This window comes from Pteropus medius, unplaced genomic scaffold (assembly GCF_902729225.1).
Source record: "Pteropus medius unplaced genomic scaffold, Ma_sr-lr_union100, whole genome shotgun sequence".
In the NCBI taxonomy this organism is placed as follows: domain Eukaryota; kingdom Metazoa; phylum Chordata; class Mammalia; order Chiroptera; family Pteropodidae; genus Pteropus; species Pteropus medius.
Window position 1 is genome coordinate 18,788,996 of NW_024349796.1, and position 18,954 is coordinate 18,807,949.

Consider the following 18,954-nt stretch of genomic DNA (forward strand, 5'->3'; position numbering starts at 1 on the left):
GCCGCTGTCACATGGAGCCCTGGGCTCCGTGGTGCCGCTGCATCGAGGCTCTGCTGGTGGCGGTAAGCGGAAAGGTGGCCAGGCCCAGCTCCTTGACCTTGGGTTGCACTAGGCCTGGGGGAGCACCCAAGTTTCTGGACCTTGTTTGGTGCAGAGTGTCTGGAACAAGTAGGATTTTCAGTTCTTCGCTATCATCCCCATCCTTCCTTCTCCCGCGTTCTCGCCCGGCGTCAAGGCCACACGTGCGCTTACATCTTCCGTGGTCACGCACACTGCATAAGCCCCATGGCGCTTGGAGGCATATGTGATTCTTAGAGGCATATGTGATTCCATGACCCCCAGATGCTTGTAAGACCACCGTGTACACTCGCGATGGTACACACGCGCGTTCTCATGACCACACTTGTCCACGCCCAGTCTCCCACTGTTCGCCGTCTCATGCACACGTCTCGCACCCCATTTTCTTGTGCACGTACGCGTGTGCCCCCCCGACCACACACGCACACCACACATTCTCAGGAGTACACTCTCACACTCTCGCGTGAATGCGCGTTCCCCCCACATGTAATCTCTCTCTCTTTCGTAACCACACTCACTCACACTTTTTATGACGCCTGTGTTTCTCTGGGCAGTTCTGTGCACTCTGGACCTTTCTCGCCCTGGCGCCTGCCGTGCTCCCCCTCGTGTTCCTGATCCCTCCTGGGCCGTTCTGTCCTCTGCGGCGTGACGGCTCCCCAATCTGATGGGTTGCTCTACTCATGCGGGGACTTCTGAGCATTTTCCCCCAACATCAGAAGACCACAGGGGCCCCTATTTTGAAAGATTTTTATTCTCCAAATACACCAGAGTTATTACCTGTTTCTTCTTTCGCAGGCATGATTTGAGGACATATATGCTAAGCGTTAATCAGTGGCTCCGCTGAGCAGAAGATGGCTAGGAATGACATCTGTTTGGCCAAAGCCACGTGCTGTGTCCAGTGGTGCAGCCTTGTACCTCGGTGTGTGCATGCGTGATGTCTGTTAGACACTTTAGCTCAGCGGCCCCGGTGTCCCCGGGCTGCCTCCCTCGACCGCCCGCCCTGCCGCCCAGATGCACGGGCTGTCTGAGAAGGGGCGCTTGCTCAGCAGGGCGTCTGCAGACAGCGCTTAGACTGGGGACTGTCTGCCCTCGCTTTAGACGCGGAACCTTCTGTGTAAATGCAGCCAGAACCAGGTGGCCAGCAAGAGCTGGAGGTGATGGCACTGAAGGAAGGAAGGAGAGCGCAGAGGCATGTGCATTGGTCTCGCCTCTGCCATTTTCTTGTCCCAGGCTGTCCCTAAAGGTACTCTGTCACAGAGCCCTCTTTGCAAACCCCTGCCTAATTGAAGGAGGTGTGGCTACAACTTCGGCTGGTTCCGAAGAGGAGCTATTTTGGGCGTGTGCAGACACTTGCGGCCCCCTTCTCCACTCGCCTTTGGTGCTAATCCTCCTGGGGCGGTGATGGTGGCCGTGACAGCCCTGGTGGGCACCTGTGTCCCGCTGTGACTGTTAGGGTGCCTCCATGCACTGTCACGAGGGCCCAGGCTCGTGCAGCTACTTGTAAGCTCACCTAGGTGATGGGCTGCGCCTTGGGAAGGAATGGCCCATAACTAAGTCCTGGGAGCAGCTGGAGAGATGCGCCTCGCAGACAAAGGCCCAGTGGCCGCCACAGGATCACAAAGGCTGCTGGGCAGAGTCCTTCCGCCAGGCCGGAGGAGGGGCATGGGGGGCGGTCGGGCTGCCGTGAGGGGGCGGGTGAGGAGGGCTGTGGCCTGGACCGGTTGTGTCACTCCCATCCCCCGCCCCTTGCCCCTCTCCGGAGTCAGACAGCCTGGAACTGAACCCTGGTGCTCCCTCTTACTTGCTGCGTAGACTCGGTCACGTGACTTTGAGTCCCAATTCTCACATCTGTGAAACGGGAGGGAGAGTTACATCTCCCTTGCAAGGCATCGCGAGGATTAAAGTCAGTTAAACACAGCGCCTGGCACGTGGTAAATACCAAGTCGTAGCTGCCACCGTGATTGTTGTTGTCCTGAGTGAGCACCTCGCCGCATGTTCCCTGCAGTGGGTGGGTGACCTTCCCCTTACCTCTGCGCCGAGGGCCTCTCACGTGGAGGCTGGCTCTCCGTCCCTCCTGTGGGCACTTAGCCTTGAGCACCCCTGGCAGCTTGGCCCTGGCGCTGTGGTCTCTGCCGGCCGCAGCTTGGCCCTCGCAGCGGTGGGCCTGCCATCTGGCGGGGCAGCGGGGAGCCAGCCTGTGTGTGACCGGCCAGAGTGTCGGACCCGAGGGCCCGCCCTCCCGTTGGTTAGGGGGAGATGGGGTAAGCTTCGGGAGGCCAGAGGCCTCACTGCTCTGTGTTTACAAGGCCCGAGGCCTTGCTCGTGCCCCCCCCTCCCGCCCCCCAGTACCCGTCCAGGGCTCACACGCCTCAGCGGCAGAGGCCCCCACAGATGCTGGCTTTGGGGGCTGGCAGCTTTTGCCTGTGAATCAGGGCCATGCTGTGCAGGGTTGAGGAGGCGTAGTTAGGCTGAGCTGGTGGCCGTGCTATTTAAAGACAGCCCCAGGGCCAAGCAGGTGTCCCCGTGCCACGGCCCCCTCTGCTCACCGCCTGCCACGGGGCGGGCACCTGGCTCCACATCATGACATTTTGCCAGGGGAAGCGGAGTAGTGACCCTGCACCTGTTTCAGAGGGAGGCTGGGAAAGGGCTGGTGGCACCAAAGCCAGCCTCTCGGGTGCCAGAATGACCAGGAGGGCTCGGGAAGGCCACGTCAGAGCAGATAGGCAGCATGTCGCGGCGGGCAGCCTGAGGTCCTGTTCGTCCTGAGAACTGCTCAGCCCTTCACTGCCAGGAGCCGACCCCCCCGCAGGCCCCACCAGGGAGTTCGCACTGCCCTGTAATCGTGGGCACCTTCGGCTTTCCCAGGCCCTGTTTATCCATGAGCTCCTCCCTCTAAGGGGGGCAAAACTGAGCTGCGGCTCCATCTTGCAGCAGAGGCTTCAGTAGGTGGTGACAAGCCCAAGGTCACCCAGCTGGTCTCCTCATTGCCAGCTCTGAGCCCCTTCCTTTACTCTCACTGCAGGCTGCTGGGAATCTGTTGGACTGAGGCCACTTTCGGGGTCCCCGAAGCCCTGGGCCCTCCAGGAGTGGCTGCGGTGTGAGCTGGGGCGGTCTCAGGCTGGCACACTACCTCCTCTCTGGTCCAGGCCCACACTCCTCACCAGCCTCTTTTTGCTGCCCCCGTTTCTGCCTAGATCATCAGTACTTTGAGGGACAGGATGACAGGTGGAGGGGGCTTGGCCCTTCTCTAGTTCCCCTGCTGGGTTCAGCCCAGTGCCTGATTTCTCACCTCTGCTGGGTCCCTGTGCCTCCTGTCCTTTCCCCGACCCTCCCAGCTGGCTACCTGAGGGGTGGACAAGAAACTGTCCCTGTGTCTCCCATACGGGGCGGGGGCGAAGGGAAAGGAAGGAAGGCACCGTTTCTGGAGCATTGCCGTGTGGGTGCCTGAGAGCTCGTCTCCCTCCAAAATGGCTTCGGTGGCGGCCCTCCAGCAGTGGCCAAGGAGGCAGGAGCCGGTGGTCGCAGAGATCCCCTGCTGCATGCTGCCTTCCTCATTACACCCTCCTCTGCTCTGACACACCCGGGCCCCCCTGGAGCAGTCCGCACGTGCCAGCCGCCCGAGCTGGTGACCACTGGCAGTGCCATTATGGGAGCTGCGCGGAGGGAGGAGGTACACAGCCACAGGCAGGGCTGCCACCCCACACTGCCCCTGCCCTTCCTCACGTCGTCTGGTCCCTGCTCAGCCCCGGCTAGTCGGCCACGACGCAGAATGGACGTCTGCGTGCCCGGCTCCAGGACGGGGCGACGAGGCAGACTCCTCCCTGAGGACTGACTGTGGCGAGCCTCAGTGCCCAGTCGAGCCTCTCCCAGCGGCCATGTTGTGACCCACCTCCTGGGACCCTGCCACCCAGTCCCTCAGGAGCCCCATCATAGTTCTGCGCTGGTCTTGGCCTGAGTCAGTACAGGACCCAGGGACCCCGTTTCCTGCTGCCCCCTCTCCCCCGCAGGTCTCAGGACTCAGCAGCCTGTGCCGATCAGTTCTGTCTTTGGGCAGAGCCTCGTGCGGGGGCACCTCTCCACTGTGCTGCCAACGGGGGCGGGGCGGCTGGAGGCAGAGGCTGTGGCAGTGGGACAGCTGGGGCAGGCGCCGCCGAGCATTGGGGCTGCAGGGCCTGTGCCGGCTCCGGTCCTGTGCCGCCTCCCCTCCGCCTCGGCTGACCCTTACGCAGTCTCTTCTCCCACAGATTACTGCCCTCCAGAGGCGATGGGTGTCACCAGACCCCACTGGGACCCTGCCAGGCCCCAGCGCTCAGCCTAAGCCGAGGGCCCTCTTCCAGCCCTGCTCTCTGTTGGCCATGGCCAGACTCGGCTGCTGCCCGCTTGCCTGGGGACACAGGGCACCCAGCCCCAGCCCCGAGGGGCTAAGCCCAGCCCTCTGGCCTCACCCCACAGCAGTTCTTCAGGCACCAGCTGCTTTTCAGAGAAACTGATGCCACGGGAGAAGCCCCGGCCCAGCCGTCCACTCGCCAGGCACTGCCTGCTCTGAGACCTGTGTCCTGGGTCCCCGGAGGTGCCACTCCTGTGAACACCTGCCCTGCCCACCCCCGCTATGTGTGAGGTGATGCCCACAATCAACGAGGGGGACCCACTGGGACCCCCGCATGGCGCCGGTGCTGATGCCAGCTTTGAGCAGCTGATGGTGAACATGCTGGATGAGCGGGAGAAGTTGCTGGAGTCCCTTCGTGAGAGTCAGGAGACCTTGGCGGCCACGCAGAGCCGGCTGCAGGATGCCCTTCGTGAGCGGGACCAGCTCCAGCGCCACCTGAACACGGCCCTGCCCCAGGTGAGGCCTGAGCCCAGCATCCTCTGGGCCGTCAGCTCGTCTGCCTGCATCGCAGGTCAGCAAAGGGAACTCACAGGCGTCACCGCCCTTCCTCTCCCTGCATACGCCCTCCCCTGCCACTGCCCTGCCTCTCAGCCTGCAGTTGGCTCCGCGGGAGAACATTAGTCCCGCGGATCCGATGCAGGGAGAACACTCAGCCGCAATGAGGCCGTGTGGCCAGCAGGTGGCGGCCTAGACCAGGAGAGCCTCTGCACCCGGCAGAGCCCAGGCCCTGTTCTTGGGGGCTGTGGGAGGCCTTAGAGATCGTCTGGTTGCCTCTCTTACTGCTCGGATGACAAGCCCAGAGGCATCCTGTAGAAATAGGCAGAGCTAGACCTAGGAGCCAGGTTCGCGACACCTGTCCTGCTTCTCAGGCAGCAGCAGCATGGCCGCACATTTCCATGTGTCGTGTGTCCCTGCATTCAGCATTGTGTATCAGGTTTACCTCCCCAAACCCTCAAAGCTGCAAAGCTAGTATCTCACAATGATGACACTGAAGCTCGGGGACTTAGCCGTTTGCTCATGCCCACGGGACTGGCAGAGGCAGCCCTTGGGAGCCTCAAGACTTGGCTCAGCAGCTCAAGACTTGGCTCAGACCCTGTCCCCACATGTGGGAGGACAGCGTAGGCCCGGGTGGGTGAGTTCCTGCCGGCTCATTCTTGTGATGCTTGATCAGTAGGAAGATGGGGCCCCAGTGAAGAATTGGGGTGGACGTGATCCCACCCTATCCTACCATGCATGGCCCTGAACAAGCCCTACAATGGAGGGGCCAGACCCTGCCCCTGAAGCTCATAGAGCAGAGAGGGGACAGGCAGGAACCCAAGGGATCAGAAGAGAACAGTATCAGTGACACAGATCTCTGCCCTTGGGGGCCTGTGCTCCGTGCTTCCCAGTCACTGGCTCACTGGCCCCTCGTGGTGGGTGACACTTGAGGGACAGCTGTACCTGTGTGTCACGGATGAGCGGCTGGAGGCTCAAAGAGCTTAGGGAACGTCCTGGGAGCTTCATGAGGGCAGCAAGTGTGTCTGTCTTGTCACCCCAGAGACCAGCACAGGACCTGGCACGTGGGAGGTGCTCCCAGTATTTGCGGGCGAATGGTGGGCTCCCACATGGTGCTCTTCACGCTGCTCGCAGCAGATCTCAGAGGAGGGGACTTCGCTGGGGAGCCTGGGAAGGGCCCACAGAGGCTTTGGCTTCCCTGGGGGAAGGAGCCCATGGAGCAAAAGCGTAGGGTTAAGAAGGCTGGTGACTGGAAGCAGCAGGGGACCCCGGCTGACCAGGCCTTAGGCATGTGGAAAGCAGCCATGGGAGGGAAGCTGGGGGCCAGGATAAGAAGTTGTGCTCAGTGCTGTGGGCAGCCTGTGCTTTGGGAGAGCATGTGGCAGCAGCAAGTCCATGGGCTAGGTTGGGGGGAGGTAGGAGGGTCCTGGGGTAGAGAGACCCGAGCGGGGACCAGCAGCATCAGGGCCAGGCCTTCCAGGATGTGAGATGCTGGACTGCCTTAGGACGTGGCCTGGACAGGAAGGCGGTCATCAAGTAGCAGAGTCAGAGGGCCCTGGCTTTTCCGGCCCTGACCTCTCTGGGTCCCTTGTCCCCTTCCTGCAGCCACTGCTCGGGCACTCCCAGACCCCGGCAGCCACAGAACGTGGGCCACCGGTCTGCCCGTCTTTCTGGAGTGAGGCGATGTCTGGCTAGATGAGTAGGGTACAGTGGGCCTGGGCCTGGGGGCCAGCTCCACTGCCGTGGGCTGAGAAGGGCTAGGGGGCTCCACGAGGCGATTTGGGCCTGGGTCTTGGGCAAGGCCAGCAAGTGCAGCCTTGGCCCTTGTGAGCCGGGGCCCCAGCAGCCAGAGCTGAAGCTGCGTGGCTGACTGGGCTGGTCTGCATGCTCCCCTGGGCCCATGTCATGGGTCCTACAGTCCCCGTATTTCATGGGCCACCTGCAGCCTGCCAAGCCCTGGGGGAGGGGACTCGGTCAGGCTCGTGGACAGCTGGAGGCGGAGGGGCCGCGGAGCCACTGCTGTTCTGGCTCTGGACCTGCCCTGCTCCCTCACACTGTGGCTCGGCTCAGACCACGCTGGCCCCTCCGGGGACGCGTGTGCTGGCTGCCGGTCTGCTGTCCTGTCCCGGGGCAGGGGTGACTGAGGGCCGAGAGGGCTGCACCACGGACTCGAGTGAGGCCCGTGCACTGAGGGGCTGTGTGGGTTTTCAGGAATTTGCCACTTTAACTCGGGAGCTGAGCACGTGTCGGGAGCAGCTCCTGGAGCGGGAGGAAGAGGTGTCGGAGCTGAGAGCGGAGCGGAACAACACGCGGGTGAGCGGGCGACTGGGCGCGTGGGGGTCAGGGGTCAGGTCGTCCCAGTGACACGCGGGTGAGCGGGTGACCTGGCGCGTGGGGGTCAGGCTGTCCCACCATCATCACCAGGCTTGACCTGTAGCCGGGTCCTAGCAGAGGCTAGGGCAGCTGGCTCAGGATGTCACTGGGGCAGCACCTGCTGAGCGACGAGGAAGCATTTCAGCCTTTAACAGTGGCATAGCTGGCCGCACTCACGTCTGCCCAGGAACCATGGGGACCCGCTGTCGTCCCTGTGCTCATGCTCACAGCCCCCCTGCTCCCCGCTCCCTGCCAGCTGCTCCTGGAACACCTGGAGTGCCTGGTGTCCCGCCACGAGCGGTCACTGCGGATGACCGTGGTGAAGCGCCAGGCCCAGTCGCCCTCAGGGGTCTCCAGTGAGGTAGAAGTGCTGAAGGCCCTCAAGTCACTGTTCGAGCATCACAAGGCACTGGACGAGAAGGTACCCAGGCTGCCCCCAGCCCGCCTTCCCTGGAGCCTCTCCGTGTCCCTTCCCCGCAGCGTCTGTGTCCTGCATTTGGGGGGGACTGCCTCCTAGCTCCATAACTGGCTCCTCCGACACGGGCCCAGTGGCAGGTGCCACTGTTAGGGTCCTACCCAATTGGCCTTCTCTGTGTCCCACACCCAGCAGCGGCGGACCAAGCCCAGGCTCCCCCAGCCTGAGTCCAGTGAGGTCTGTTTCCCCTCCCTCTCCCCTTAGCATCCTACCTTCTTACCTTGGGCAGGTGCGAGAGCGGCTCCGGGCGGCCCTGGAGCGAGTCACCACCTTGGAGGAGCAGCTGGCAGGCGCCCAGGAGCAGGTACGCGGCCTGCCTACCCTCCGTCTGCCACTGTGGCTCCCGGGAGCCAAGGCTAGTCCCTCCCTTTGCCCCGCTCTGTAGCCCCCTGACTGGGCTGGAGACTGCTGGCCGAGGGGAGGCTGGGCCCTGTCTGGGAGGCGGGAGGCCCAGAAGGGCCTGGGGAATGTGGCAGGTTCTCTTATCTTTGACTCACTCACTGCCCTGGGGCTGTGCCCTATAGGTGTCTGCCCTGCAGCAGGGGGCAGGGATCCGGGATGGAGTGGCAGAGGAGGAGGGGACAGTGGGACTGGGACCGGAAGGCCTGTGGAAGGTGGGTCCTGGGAAGGCGCGGGGCCCCCAGGCGGGAGGCGGGGCCCTGCCTTGCCTGGCTCCCTCGGCCTTTCCCAGTGCCTTCCTGTCCCACCCTGCGCCACCCGTCCGCGGAGGAATCTATAGGTTTTTGTTTCGGTGCTCCATTTGCTGCGAGGCACATAATACGCTTGGTCCCATCGACCTCCCTCGTGTGTCCGCTGGCAAGACCCCTCCCCTCCCTGAGCCTTCGTTCCCCTAGTCATGCCCCTTTCTAGGTTAAAAGAGGCTGAGCCAGCAGGTAAAAATAGGGACCGTTGCTTTTCAAGAGACCCACAAGGGAGCAAGGGCATCTGAGCTCTGGAACCAGGGCTGAGTGGTCGCTCCTCCCACCTGCCCGGGTGGGTCGGGGGTGGGAGGCCCTGAGCTCCGACGGCACGGCTGGCTCGCTGCCCCTGCAGGGTGATGGCCAGGCGGAGGAGCTGCAGGAGCTGCTGGAGAAGCAGAACTTTGAGCTAAGCCAGGCCCGGGAACGCCTGGTCACCCTGACGGCGACCGTGGCCGAGCTGGAAGAGGACTTGGGCACGGCCCGCCGGGACCTCGTCAGATCGGAGGAGCTGAGCGGCAGGCATCAGCGGGACCTCCGCGAGGTGAGCAAGGGCCGCGGCGTGCTGGGCGCAGGTATCCAGCTCTTAGGAGGGCAGCTGTTTGGGTGCCCTGGAGTGGGCGGAGAGCTGGGCCCTCCAGGGCCTGGACGTGTGGGACTGACCCTGGGCGGGGCTCACTGGGGGCAGGAGCGGCAGAAGGGATGGGGTGAGGTCAGACTCTGGCGAGCAACGTGGGGAAGACACAGCCTGCCAGGTGCTGGCCGGAGGGGCAGACGGGAGGGCGCAGGGAGAAGTCGATGACTTTCCCTCCTGTCCCCTTTCTCCCGCCCAGGCTCTGGCCCAGAAGGAGGACATGGAGGAGCGGATCACCACACTGGAGAAGCGCTACCTGGCCGCTCAGCGTGAGGCCACATCCATCCATGAGCTCAGCAACAAACTGGAGCACGAGCTGGCCAATAAGGAGTCCCTGCACCGCCAGGTAACGCTCCTTCTGACGGGGCTGGGGGAGCGGCACTTGACCCTACAGTCTCGATTGTGCTGCAGCCTTCCCTTGGTGACCCAGGAGCCCCTGGGGACCTGCCGGTCAGGTTGGGAAGCAGCAAGTTGGGCGCCTTAGGCAGCCAGGAACCACTGGTTTCTTGCTGCTTCTCGGCCTGTCACCTGCTCTGTGCTGAGGCTGGGCGGGACTAGGGGCGGCTCCAGGGCCCGCCTCCCCGACTCTCCGCCCACCCCATTCACTAGTGTGAGGAGAAGGCACGACACCTGCAGGAGCTGCTGGAGGCGGCAGAGCGGAAGCTGCAGCAGACCACGCGCAGGGCCGAGACGCTGCCCGAGGTGGAGGCTGAGCTGGCCCAGAGGATCACGGCCCTCACCAAGGCAAGCGGCCGGGGCCGGGGGTCTGCCTGGGCACTCCGTTCCTGAGCTCTTGCGGAGCCGGGCGGTGACTGCGGAGTGGAGGTGCGTTGGGCCGGGCGACTGCTTCCCCCTGCGAGGCTCCAGGAAGCACCCTGTGTCTGCCGGTGGGAACCGTGGTTCCTGCCCTCAGCACCCCGCGGAGGGGCGGGGGGCGCAGTCCCATGAGAAGGGTGTAAAAGCACTTCAAGAAGCAGAGGAGAGGGTGCTGCTGCAAGTCATCTTTGTGAGCGCGTCCATCATCCTGGTCGACGCTCCTTTGGTTTGGGTCTGGAGTGGAGAAATCAGGACTTTCATCTCTGGAAAAGTGAAGAGGAGATAGGATTGGACTCTACACTTCCTGAATGGGGAGCGGGGCGGAGCTCAGGCTGAACTTATCTACCTTTATCAAACTGAAGCATTCTAGATCTGGGGACCATCTCTGGTTTCTTGAAGGGTGCAGCTTTAGGACAAATACAAGGGAATGTAAATTTACCCAATGGAAAGTTAACTTTGTGGAGTAGTAGTTCATGAGATTCAGCGTGCAGGCTGAAAGCCCGGTTCTGGAAGAGCCGGTGCATGGGCCGAGACATGCGTGGATCAAGCAAGAAGATTTAGGAGTGCTTGCAGCTGGGCGGGGGCTTCCAGGGGCCTCGTTCGGGGTCACCATTGCAACCCCCCAGGGAGAGAAGGAAGCCAGTGGAGCAGGCATCAGGCCCCTGCATGGCACCTTGGGGGCCGTGGGGATGGAACCCACAGCCTGGCTCTACCTCTGTGGACCCAGGACCGAGTCTGCCTCTGCCTCTGCCTCTGATGGCTCTGTGGCCTGGGAAAAGTCAGGCACCAGGGTCGTTGTCTCTATGGTGCTGTCATGGTCTCCATGATGACGGGGTTAGACTTGGTGGTCTCGAAGGACTTTCCAGCCCCTGAGAATGAAGGGCTGAGTTTAAAGTGCTCCAGAGGATGTCATCATGCTGAATGGCCAGCTTTAGCATGTCCCAAAACTGACCAGAAGGGATCACCGGAAGTGACTGATTTATTCCAGCGAGTCCTAGTAGGGGGGCTTTAAGGAGGGGCCTCCTGACTGTAAGGTGTGTGATGGTCTGGAATATCTCGGCAGAGGCGACAGGATCTCCACCGCTGGAGACACGTGAACGGAGGGGCGCCGCTCTGCCTGGGCTGGGTTAGTCGCAGGTGTCTGCGAGCGCTGACTGTGCCCCAGGCGCTTGCTGTGGGCTGTCCCCTTCAGTCCCCACGGAGCTGATGGCATCGGCGCTGTTACCACGCACATTTTACAGCTTAGGAAACGAAGGCACGTAGAAATTCAGTAACCGGCCAAGGTCACACGGCTGGGAAGAAAGGGAGCCCGGATCTGAACACAGATGGTCTAGCTCGAATCCCTGCACTCAAGTGCAGGGCCATCTACCTGGAGGCGTGCCCGTGCTTTCAAGGGGAGATTTTCCCAGGAGCGTAGAGGATGCAGTCTCTGAGGATGTCTGAAGGCAGGCCCCGAGCTCCGGGAGTGGGCGGGGCAGCTGGCGTGCTCTGCAGTGCTCGGGAGGGGAGGCCCGGTGATGACAGTTCTGCTCCAGGGTGGCAGGAGGAGGCCTGGGCTTCGCTGGTCCCTGAGACTCTAGTCCCCAGAGACAACTCTGGAACCAGGGTGCATGAGATAGGAGACTCGAGCAGGACAGGTGATCTGCAGGCTGCACTGACTGTCACCTGTCCCCCTGTCCCCAGGCTGAAGAACGGCACGGCAACATAGAGGAGCACCTTCGGCAGCTGGAGGGCCAGCTGGAGGAGAAGAACCAGGAGCTGGCAAGGGTGAGGGCCTTGCTGGGCTTCGGGGCCCTTCTCTGCGCCACCCAGAGCCGCCCATGATGGTCTGTGGATGAGGAAGTAGGAGCTGGGGAAGGGCCTGGCTAGGGACAGAGCCACCTAGGGGTGGGAGGAGGTGGGCGGGAGAGCTGGAGAGAGGGGCCCCCAGGGAAGTTGAGGATGGGACAAGCGAACAGGGTGGAACCGCGCTGGGATGGGCGGCCCCCTGGGCAGGGCCTTGGGGTGGCCGGTGCGGGGGGGCGGGCCAGGTGCAAGGCCGGCTGGCTGTGCAGGTACGCCAGCGGGAGAAGATGAACGAGGACCACAACAAGCGGCTGTCAGACACTGTGGACCGGCTGCTTAGCGAGTCCAACGAGCGCCTGCAGCTCCACCTCAAGGAGCGCATGGCTGCCCTGGAGGAGAAGGTGCCGTGAGGGGGTGGTGCTCGGAGGGGCGGGGCTCCCGGGAGGGCGGGGCTCCCAGGAGGGCGGGGCCTGAGGGGCAGGGCTCATGGCAGGGCAGGGTCAGGGTGCTAGGAGGTAGTCTAGGGGCGAGGCGTGCCTGGGACTGGGGACCAGTGTGCACCCGCCTCCAGTGACGGCTGGAGATGCGAGGAGCTGGCCGCCCTGCAGAGCAGACCCAGGGCCAGGTGGGGGCGGGGGGCGGAGCCGGGGCTGGGTCCCTGGCTCACAGCTGTTTGTCCCCAGAACACGTTGATTCAGGAGCTGGAGAGCTCCCAGCGGCAGATCGCCGAGCAGCACCATCACAAGGTACCCAGCCACCGGCCAGCCCGCAGGCCTGGGAGCGTGGCCGGCCGTGTTCCCTGCAGCCGCTGAAACCTGGCCCCGGGAGCCCGTTTGTCAGCCCCTGCACATGCGTTTCACTAACCCCCTAGGGCCCTACCAGTAGGTGCATCCCACCCCCACATAAAGAAGAGACTGAGGCCACAGCTCAGGGCATAGCGTGGGCAGCAGAGCTGTGGGACCCAGTGGAGGACTCAACAAAAAGACTTGGCGAGGCGAGAGTCGGTGGTTCCGGGAGAGGTGGCCGCTGCGCCTGCCTTCGCAGTGTCTGTGATGTCCGGAGGGCACAGGGCCCCTCTGCGCCCAGCCTCGCATGCCATGCGAGGTGTGGAGTGAGGGCTCAGTAGGTCCTCCGGTAGGGTCTGTGCTCAGACAGACCGCCCCGTCCAAGCCCCGCCCACTGCTGACCTGCTCACTCCAATTGGACCTCATCTTTCAGTGTGATCTGGGTCTGGCCTGGGACTTTGCGGGGCCCCTTCTGCTTCTCCCCAGCTCTACTGCCCTCCCTAACCCTGTCTCCCCTCTCTGTCCCTCCCTGGGCCCTACCCACGCCCCCCGCCCCGGTCTGCCTGGCACAGGGCCGCCTGTCTGAAGAGATTGAGAAGCTGCGCCAAGAGGTGGACCAGCTGAAGGGTCGAGGGGGGCTGCTCGTGGATGGCAGCCACGCCAGGTATAGGGCACAGGAGGCCAGGAGTGCTGAGGGGGTCCTGGGCAGACCCTGAGGAGAGAGCCTCCCCTGCACTGAAGGACGGCCCAGCACCTCAGGTCCCTCCTTCTAGTCGGCGGGACACAGGCTGGGGAGCTTGGTCACAGGCCGGGCTCGTTGGGTGGCTTGGGCGCGGCACGCTCCTGCCCTGGCCATGGACACGGGCCGTGGCTCCTGTTTCCTGGGCGGGGCATGCCCGCTCGCGGCCCCCAGCCCCTGCAGTGTCCAGTTTGCTCCGGTTCTGAGCCGCATCTTCAGGGCCTGCAGGGTCGCTGTCTGAGCTGGGGGCTGCCCAGGGAGTGGGCAGCGGAGTTGGGGGGGTGGAAGGAGGCACCAGGGCCCGCTCCCCGTGACGCATGTGGTCGTGGCAGCCTGTCCCTGAGCACCTCCAGGGGTGGTGAGTGCAGCTTCCCGCCCGATGCCCCCCTCCAGGGAGCTCTGGGTTTCCCTCCACGTTCTGTGAAGCAGTCGACATTGGACTCAGACCTTGAGCCTGCCCACAGCAGAGAGGCAGGATGAAGGTGACGGAGGCTGAACCAGGTGAACCCACTCGAGGTTCATGCCTCCGGGCTGTTTCCTCCCCCAGCCAAGGTCGCTTAGACCAGAAGCCTCAAGGTTCCTACCCATCCCATGCTGCCCCACCCACCCTCGGCTTGGGCTCGCTCAAGGTTCCAGACTGGGAAGGCACACAGACCTCCACGGGGTCGTCCCTGGGACCCTGTTGCTCAGCTGGGAGTTGGCCCCCCGGCAGGACGGCAGGGCGGTCCGGTGCAGCATCAGGCCCCTGGGGCTGCCTGGGCGGAGCTTTAGCCAAGACCCCGTGCAGATTACGGGAGGGCCCAGAAAGTTGCTGGGAAGAAGATGCGGGAACAGAGACCCGCAGACCTAAATGGACCTGAGGCGATTGCCCTTCCAGCCTCGTGGCGGCAGGGCCCCCCACACCATCTTGTCCAGGGATGGGGGTCCTTGGCCTGGATGCCAATTTGATGGGAAGTTCAGCTTTTAAAAGCCCTCGGCTGCACCACAAGCCAACTCCTGGCAGTCAAAGGTGCTTCTTATCAATGGCAAGCAGCCTCCCTAGGACGTTCTCGCCAGGAGCGTCAGGGGATAAATCGAACTTGCTCGCCTGGCAGCCCCTAAAATGTTCACGATAGCTCTATGTTGTGCCAAGACCCGTCTAAGCTGAAGAACCCCGGTGCCCTGGGCCAGTGGTGTGAGCTGGGGCTCGTCCTCAGGGCCCGTCTTCTCTCCTCTGTCCCCTCTCCGGCAGGTCGGGCCCGGGCGGTGCTGCCGACGTGCGGTTCTCCCTGAGCACAACTCCCCACGCTGCCCCGGGCCTACACCGCCGCTACCCGGCTCTGCGGGAAGAGCCTGCCACGGTGAGGGCTGGAGGGGTGAGTGGGGGTCTCCGGGGAGTTTGGGGTCAGTTGGGCCGTGTGCCTGGCTCCAGTTTCACAGACGGCTGGCGTGTGGTGCAAATCCTTCCTCTTCCCTCCCCTGCGTCAGCGACAGCTGCAGCCGTGGGCCACCATCAGCTGCAGCAGCTGTGCCCTCTGCCTCGGCCTCCTGGCGGGCAGCCAGCCCATCCCTGCAGCCGACTGACGCGTGTGCACGTGTGCACGTGTGCCTGGGGGCACAGGCGTGTGGTCAGAGCCGGGGATTCAGGGGCAGGATGGGACCGGCAAGCTTTCTGGAACAAACGTTATGGTTTCTGGGGCAGAAGAGGGAGGGATGGTAGGTTCGCTGTCCCTTGGGATGGCACCTGACGTTTGCTGAGAAGCAGCTGTGAGTTGGTGCCGAGTCTGCCTGGGGACACCCGAAGGACAACAGAGACGGCCGGTCTGCCTCCTGGCCCCGTAGTTGTTGTCCAGGCCCTGTGCTGAGCCCAGGCCCGTACATGCTGCAGGTCACCGGAGGACAGGGCAGGCAGACAGGAGGACTTGTCCAAGGGGTCACAGTCTGGAGGGGCCTGTTCCTCTCCGCCCCCCTGTTTATAACAGCTCGGCGCTGCTCAGGGTCCTCAGGGTCCCTGGCCCCTTTGCTTTGCTTCTCCTGGTCATCTGGCTCTCGGCTCGGTACTGTGCTCTCTCCTTTGCTGGACCCTGCCACGTGTTGAAACTGTGGGACAGGAGAGTCAGGCCCGCTTGGACTTCTCTGTTCCCTGGACCTCCTCACCCTTTGTGTTAATGCGCTCGCTTCGTGCCAGACACTGTGCCGGGGGTTCCCGTCGTCACAGCTGCGTGCGAAGTAGGTACTGTGACTTGCCTCGTTTCACAGATGCGGAAACAGGCACAGGGAGGCTAAGCCGCAGCCCGTGGCCGCACAGCCAGCGTTGGGCGGAGCCGGCATTCGCAGCGAGGCAGCCTCTCTCTGGCGAGTCTCTGCACCCTCTGCTGTCCAGCTCCTTGGCACAGCTCCCGCAATGTTCCTTAGACTTTGATGTGCAGACGGATCACCCAGGGGTCTGGCTAGGGTGCAGGTTCTGCACCCCCAGGTCTGGGGTGGCGCCCGAGACTGCATTCCTAACAAGCTCCCGGAGGTGCCGCCGCCGCCGCCCTGGGCACTGAGGGTCCTGCCCCTTGGCAACCGGGCTGTCTGACGGCTGCTCCTCTGCCCTGTTTCTTCGCTAAGGGCTGGGAACCATCTCCACGGCCCGGGGTGCTGGCCGTCGACAGTGACCCTGAGCTCTCCGACATGGATGAGGATGAGCCAGAGGGCCTGGGGGGCTCCATGGATGCCGCCTCCCCCAGCAGCCACTCCGATGCCCAGACCCTAGCCATCATGCTGCAGGAGCAGCTGGACGCCATCAACGAGGAGATCAGGTTCGGTGGGGCGGAGGGCCGGCTGGGGCTGCCAAGGCGGTGCCCCTCGGAGGCGGTGCCCCTCGGAGGCGGTGCCCCTCGGAGGCGGTGCCCCTCGGAGGCGGTGCCCCTCGGAGGTGGTGCCCCTCGGGTCGGGCTCTGTGGGGAATGTCTGCGTGTACTTGCCCTTCTCTTCCAGTGGCTCCCTGGAGCACCACAGTTCAGGGGCCCTGAGTGGGGCATTAGGCCAGGTGCTGGCCTCGTGCTGGCCCGAGGGGCAGGCCCTTAGGTTGGCCTCTCAGGCCGCGTGACCCGCCAGGGCTTGGCAAGCTGTGCCCTTGCAACCTCTGTAGTAGACCTGGTCAGTGCATGGTGCCTCAGCAGGCGGGCTTGGGCAGAGGGCTCTGAGATGCTACTGTCCATCTTACCACCGTCCCTGGGGGAGACAGCAGTATCTCAGCTTTACAGACAAAGGAATGAAAACCCGAGAGGGTAACTGATTTGCCTAAAGCAACACAGTGAGTGTCGGAGCCAGGATTTCGTGTGTGTGGGGGTCTAAACGGGACATGACAGGAAGACCGGCCCTTGACGCTGCCTTTGCAGAGAACTTATTAATGTTTATGATCAGGCCTAGCAAGAGACGTCGGAGCTTCTCAGGGCTATCGAGGGCATCCGGGTCAATGGCACCCACACTTTGGATTTCACAGGCCAGTTAAAAAGAAAATGTCACATACACACACGCACGCACGCACTCACGCACACACAGAAGGTAGCTACCGGACCACCAGCTTTTATTCCACCAAATAAAACTTTAAAGATAACTGCCACCTCCTGTCATAGCCACTCTACAAAAGACAGGATATTTAACACCCTGAAGCTGGAAAGACGTTCGCAGGCGAGCGCTGCTCCCAGGGGCAGGGATGTGTTTGCGCGGCCGTGCGTGGCGCACATCACTCCCTCGGGGTGTGCCCCCAGCTTTGTTCCTCTCACTTTTCCACGAACCGGGAAACGCCGTCGCTGGCACCCGTCCAGGGGCCTGTGTGTGGGGACGCAGACCTCTGCTTACCTCGAGGTCAGCCGTGCAGTTAGCAGTGGGCCTGGAGTTCGGACATGTCCCACTGGCTAGACTCCCCGCTTTCGTTAGAGTGGGGGGTTCGGGCACACCAGGCCGCCGGCAAGGAGGCGAGGAGCTCTTCGCTGCAGTGGAGTAGACGCGCCTGCCCACCGGGCTCGCGTGCCTGGCCGCGCCCCCAACGCTCGCCTCCCGCTGGCCCTTGTGGGGCCGATGGCGAGGCCGGTGCTGCCTGCCTCTCAGGGCGATCCAGAAGGAGTCCACAGAGCTCCGGGCTGAGGAGGTAGAGACGCGCGTGACCAGCGGCAGCACGGAGGCCCTCGACCTGACCCAGCGACGCAAACGCAGCCCCATCCCCACCTCCCTGACGGCCCTGTCCCTGGCCAGTGCGTCCCCTCCGCTCGGCGGCCGCACCACACCCAAGCTCGCCTCCCGCAGTGCTGCCCAGGACCTGGACCGAATGGGGGTCATGACCCTGGTGAGCATCCTGGGACAGTAGAGAAGTGGCCCCGTCATCGCTGGGCTCTGCTCTGGGGGCTGGCAAGGGGACTCAGCCTGGCTCCACGTCTTCCCATGACGCACACAGACCTGGCCTACCAGGCCCCCTACGTGTCCAGGGTTTGGAAAGGGCCCGCGGAGTGTCCTTCGTATCCTGTCCCTCCGATGAGCACAGACTTCCTGTCTCCCAGAGGTGGCCCTGACCTAACTTTTCCAGGCCAGCTTTTGTGGGCTGAGATGTTCTCTCCGGCCTGTGGGCGGCACTGCACCCTGTTGTCCTGAGACCACTGGGTTCCCTTGGGGTTGACTGGGCATCCAGAGGTGAGTGTGAGCTCACCCTCACTCTCTCTTCCAGCCCAGTGACTTAAGAAAGCACAGGAGGTGGCTGCTGGTGAGTGCTGCCGGACGCGTGGGTCCTGCCTTCCCGGCTCCTTCCCGCCCCAAGGCTCCCGCTGCATCTCTGCTCCCGCCTCGTCCGGGCTGGGCCGGCAGATGCGCCCTCTACCCCTGACGGCTCCACTGTCTGTTCAGTCGCCAGTGTCTCGGGAAGAGAACCGAGAGGATAAAGCCACCATAAAATGTGAGACTTCTCCTCCTTCCTCACCCAGGACGCTGCGGCTGGAGAAGCTTGGCCACCTAGCCTGGAGCCAGGAAGAAGGCAAGAGGTAAGTGGAGTGGCTCCCACCTGACAGCCGTCCCACCTGTCCTGGTGTGTGATGGCGCGTTTCTCCTTGGGACACCGCCAGGGGTGGACAGCCCCACGTCTCCCCCGGCCCCCTGCTCTGCTGATGCCCCTCACCCTTGCCCCGGCTCCTGTACTTGTCGGAAGCCCCTCCTGGGCTCTCGCGCCCACCCCTGCAGCTGTAACTCAGCGTCTTCTCCCCTCGCGGTCCCCTCCAGCGCTCGGGATGAGCAGGGCAGCGACCCCAGCAGCAGCGAGGACTCCTTGCACAGGGGCGCCAAGCGCAGAGGCCTCAAGTCGTCCATCAGCCGCCTGTTCGGGAAGAAGGACAAGGGCCGGCTGATTCAGCAGAGCAGGGATGGAGCCACGGGCCACGGTCTGGGGCCCTTCCCAGTGGGCGGGCACGGTGCAGGGGCCAGAAGCAGGAGGCCGTGGCGGGGTCTGGTCCCCGCTGCCCGTCTCCCTGGCCAGCGAGCAGGCCCTGTCCATCCCTCCGCCTTCAGGAGGCGGCCCTGCCCAGGGGAGTCAGGCGGAGGCTGTGGGGCTCGCAGAGGGGCCCGGCCAAGTGCAGGTGGGACCACCGAGGCGCTTTCTGGTTTGGAGGGTTTCTCGCGGAGCCCGCTCAGCACCTTTGGCAGAAGTTTCTCAATTCTTTCTTTGGGAGAGTCAGTTCTT

General features: G+C 63.5%; 1 protein-coding gene across 8 annotated transcripts in view; it reads left to right on the plus strand.

Annotated features, from left to right (window-relative positions):
- Positions 1–18,954, plus strand: part of PPFIA4 (PPFI scaffold protein A4) — a 36,522-nt gene that overhangs the window by 3,466 nt on the left and 14,102 nt on the right. For 5 of the 8 annotated variants that reach the window (XR_005657480.1, XM_039883617.1, XM_039883611.1 and 2 more), the window contains exons 2-19: positions 4,323–4,921; positions 7,172–7,273; positions 7,590–7,754; positions 8,038–8,112; positions 8,333–8,422; positions 8,862–9,050; positions 9,340–9,486; positions 9,750–9,884; positions 11,640–11,723; positions 12,011–12,142; positions 12,425–12,487; positions 13,099–13,190; positions 14,497–14,605; positions 15,858–16,048; positions 17,343–17,577; positions 17,953–17,988; positions 18,129–18,262; positions 18,498–18,655. Coding sequence is in view for 7 of the 8 variants with exons in the window: in XM_039883617.1 (XP_039739551.1) it covers positions 4,688–4,921; positions 7,172–7,273; positions 7,590–7,754; positions 8,038–8,112; positions 8,333–8,422; positions 8,862–9,050; positions 9,340–9,486; positions 9,750–9,884; positions 11,640–11,723; positions 12,011–12,142; positions 12,425–12,487; positions 13,099–13,190; positions 14,497–14,605; positions 15,858–16,048; positions 17,343–17,577; positions 17,953–17,988; positions 18,129–18,262; positions 18,498–18,655 (2,371 nt within the window). In the remaining variant the exon portion in view is untranslated. Of the gene's footprint in view, positions 1–4,322; positions 4,922–7,171; positions 7,274–7,563; positions 7,755–8,037; positions 8,113–8,332; positions 8,423–8,861; positions 9,051–9,339; positions 9,487–9,749; positions 9,885–11,639; positions 11,724–12,010; positions 12,143–12,424; positions 12,488–13,098; positions 13,191–14,496; positions 14,606–15,857; positions 16,049–17,342; positions 17,578–17,952; positions 17,989–18,128; positions 18,263–18,497; positions 18,656–18,954 lie in introns of those variants that run through there. The other 3 variants (XM_039883613.1, XM_039883615.1, XM_039883616.1) reach the window with 3 other exon arrangements.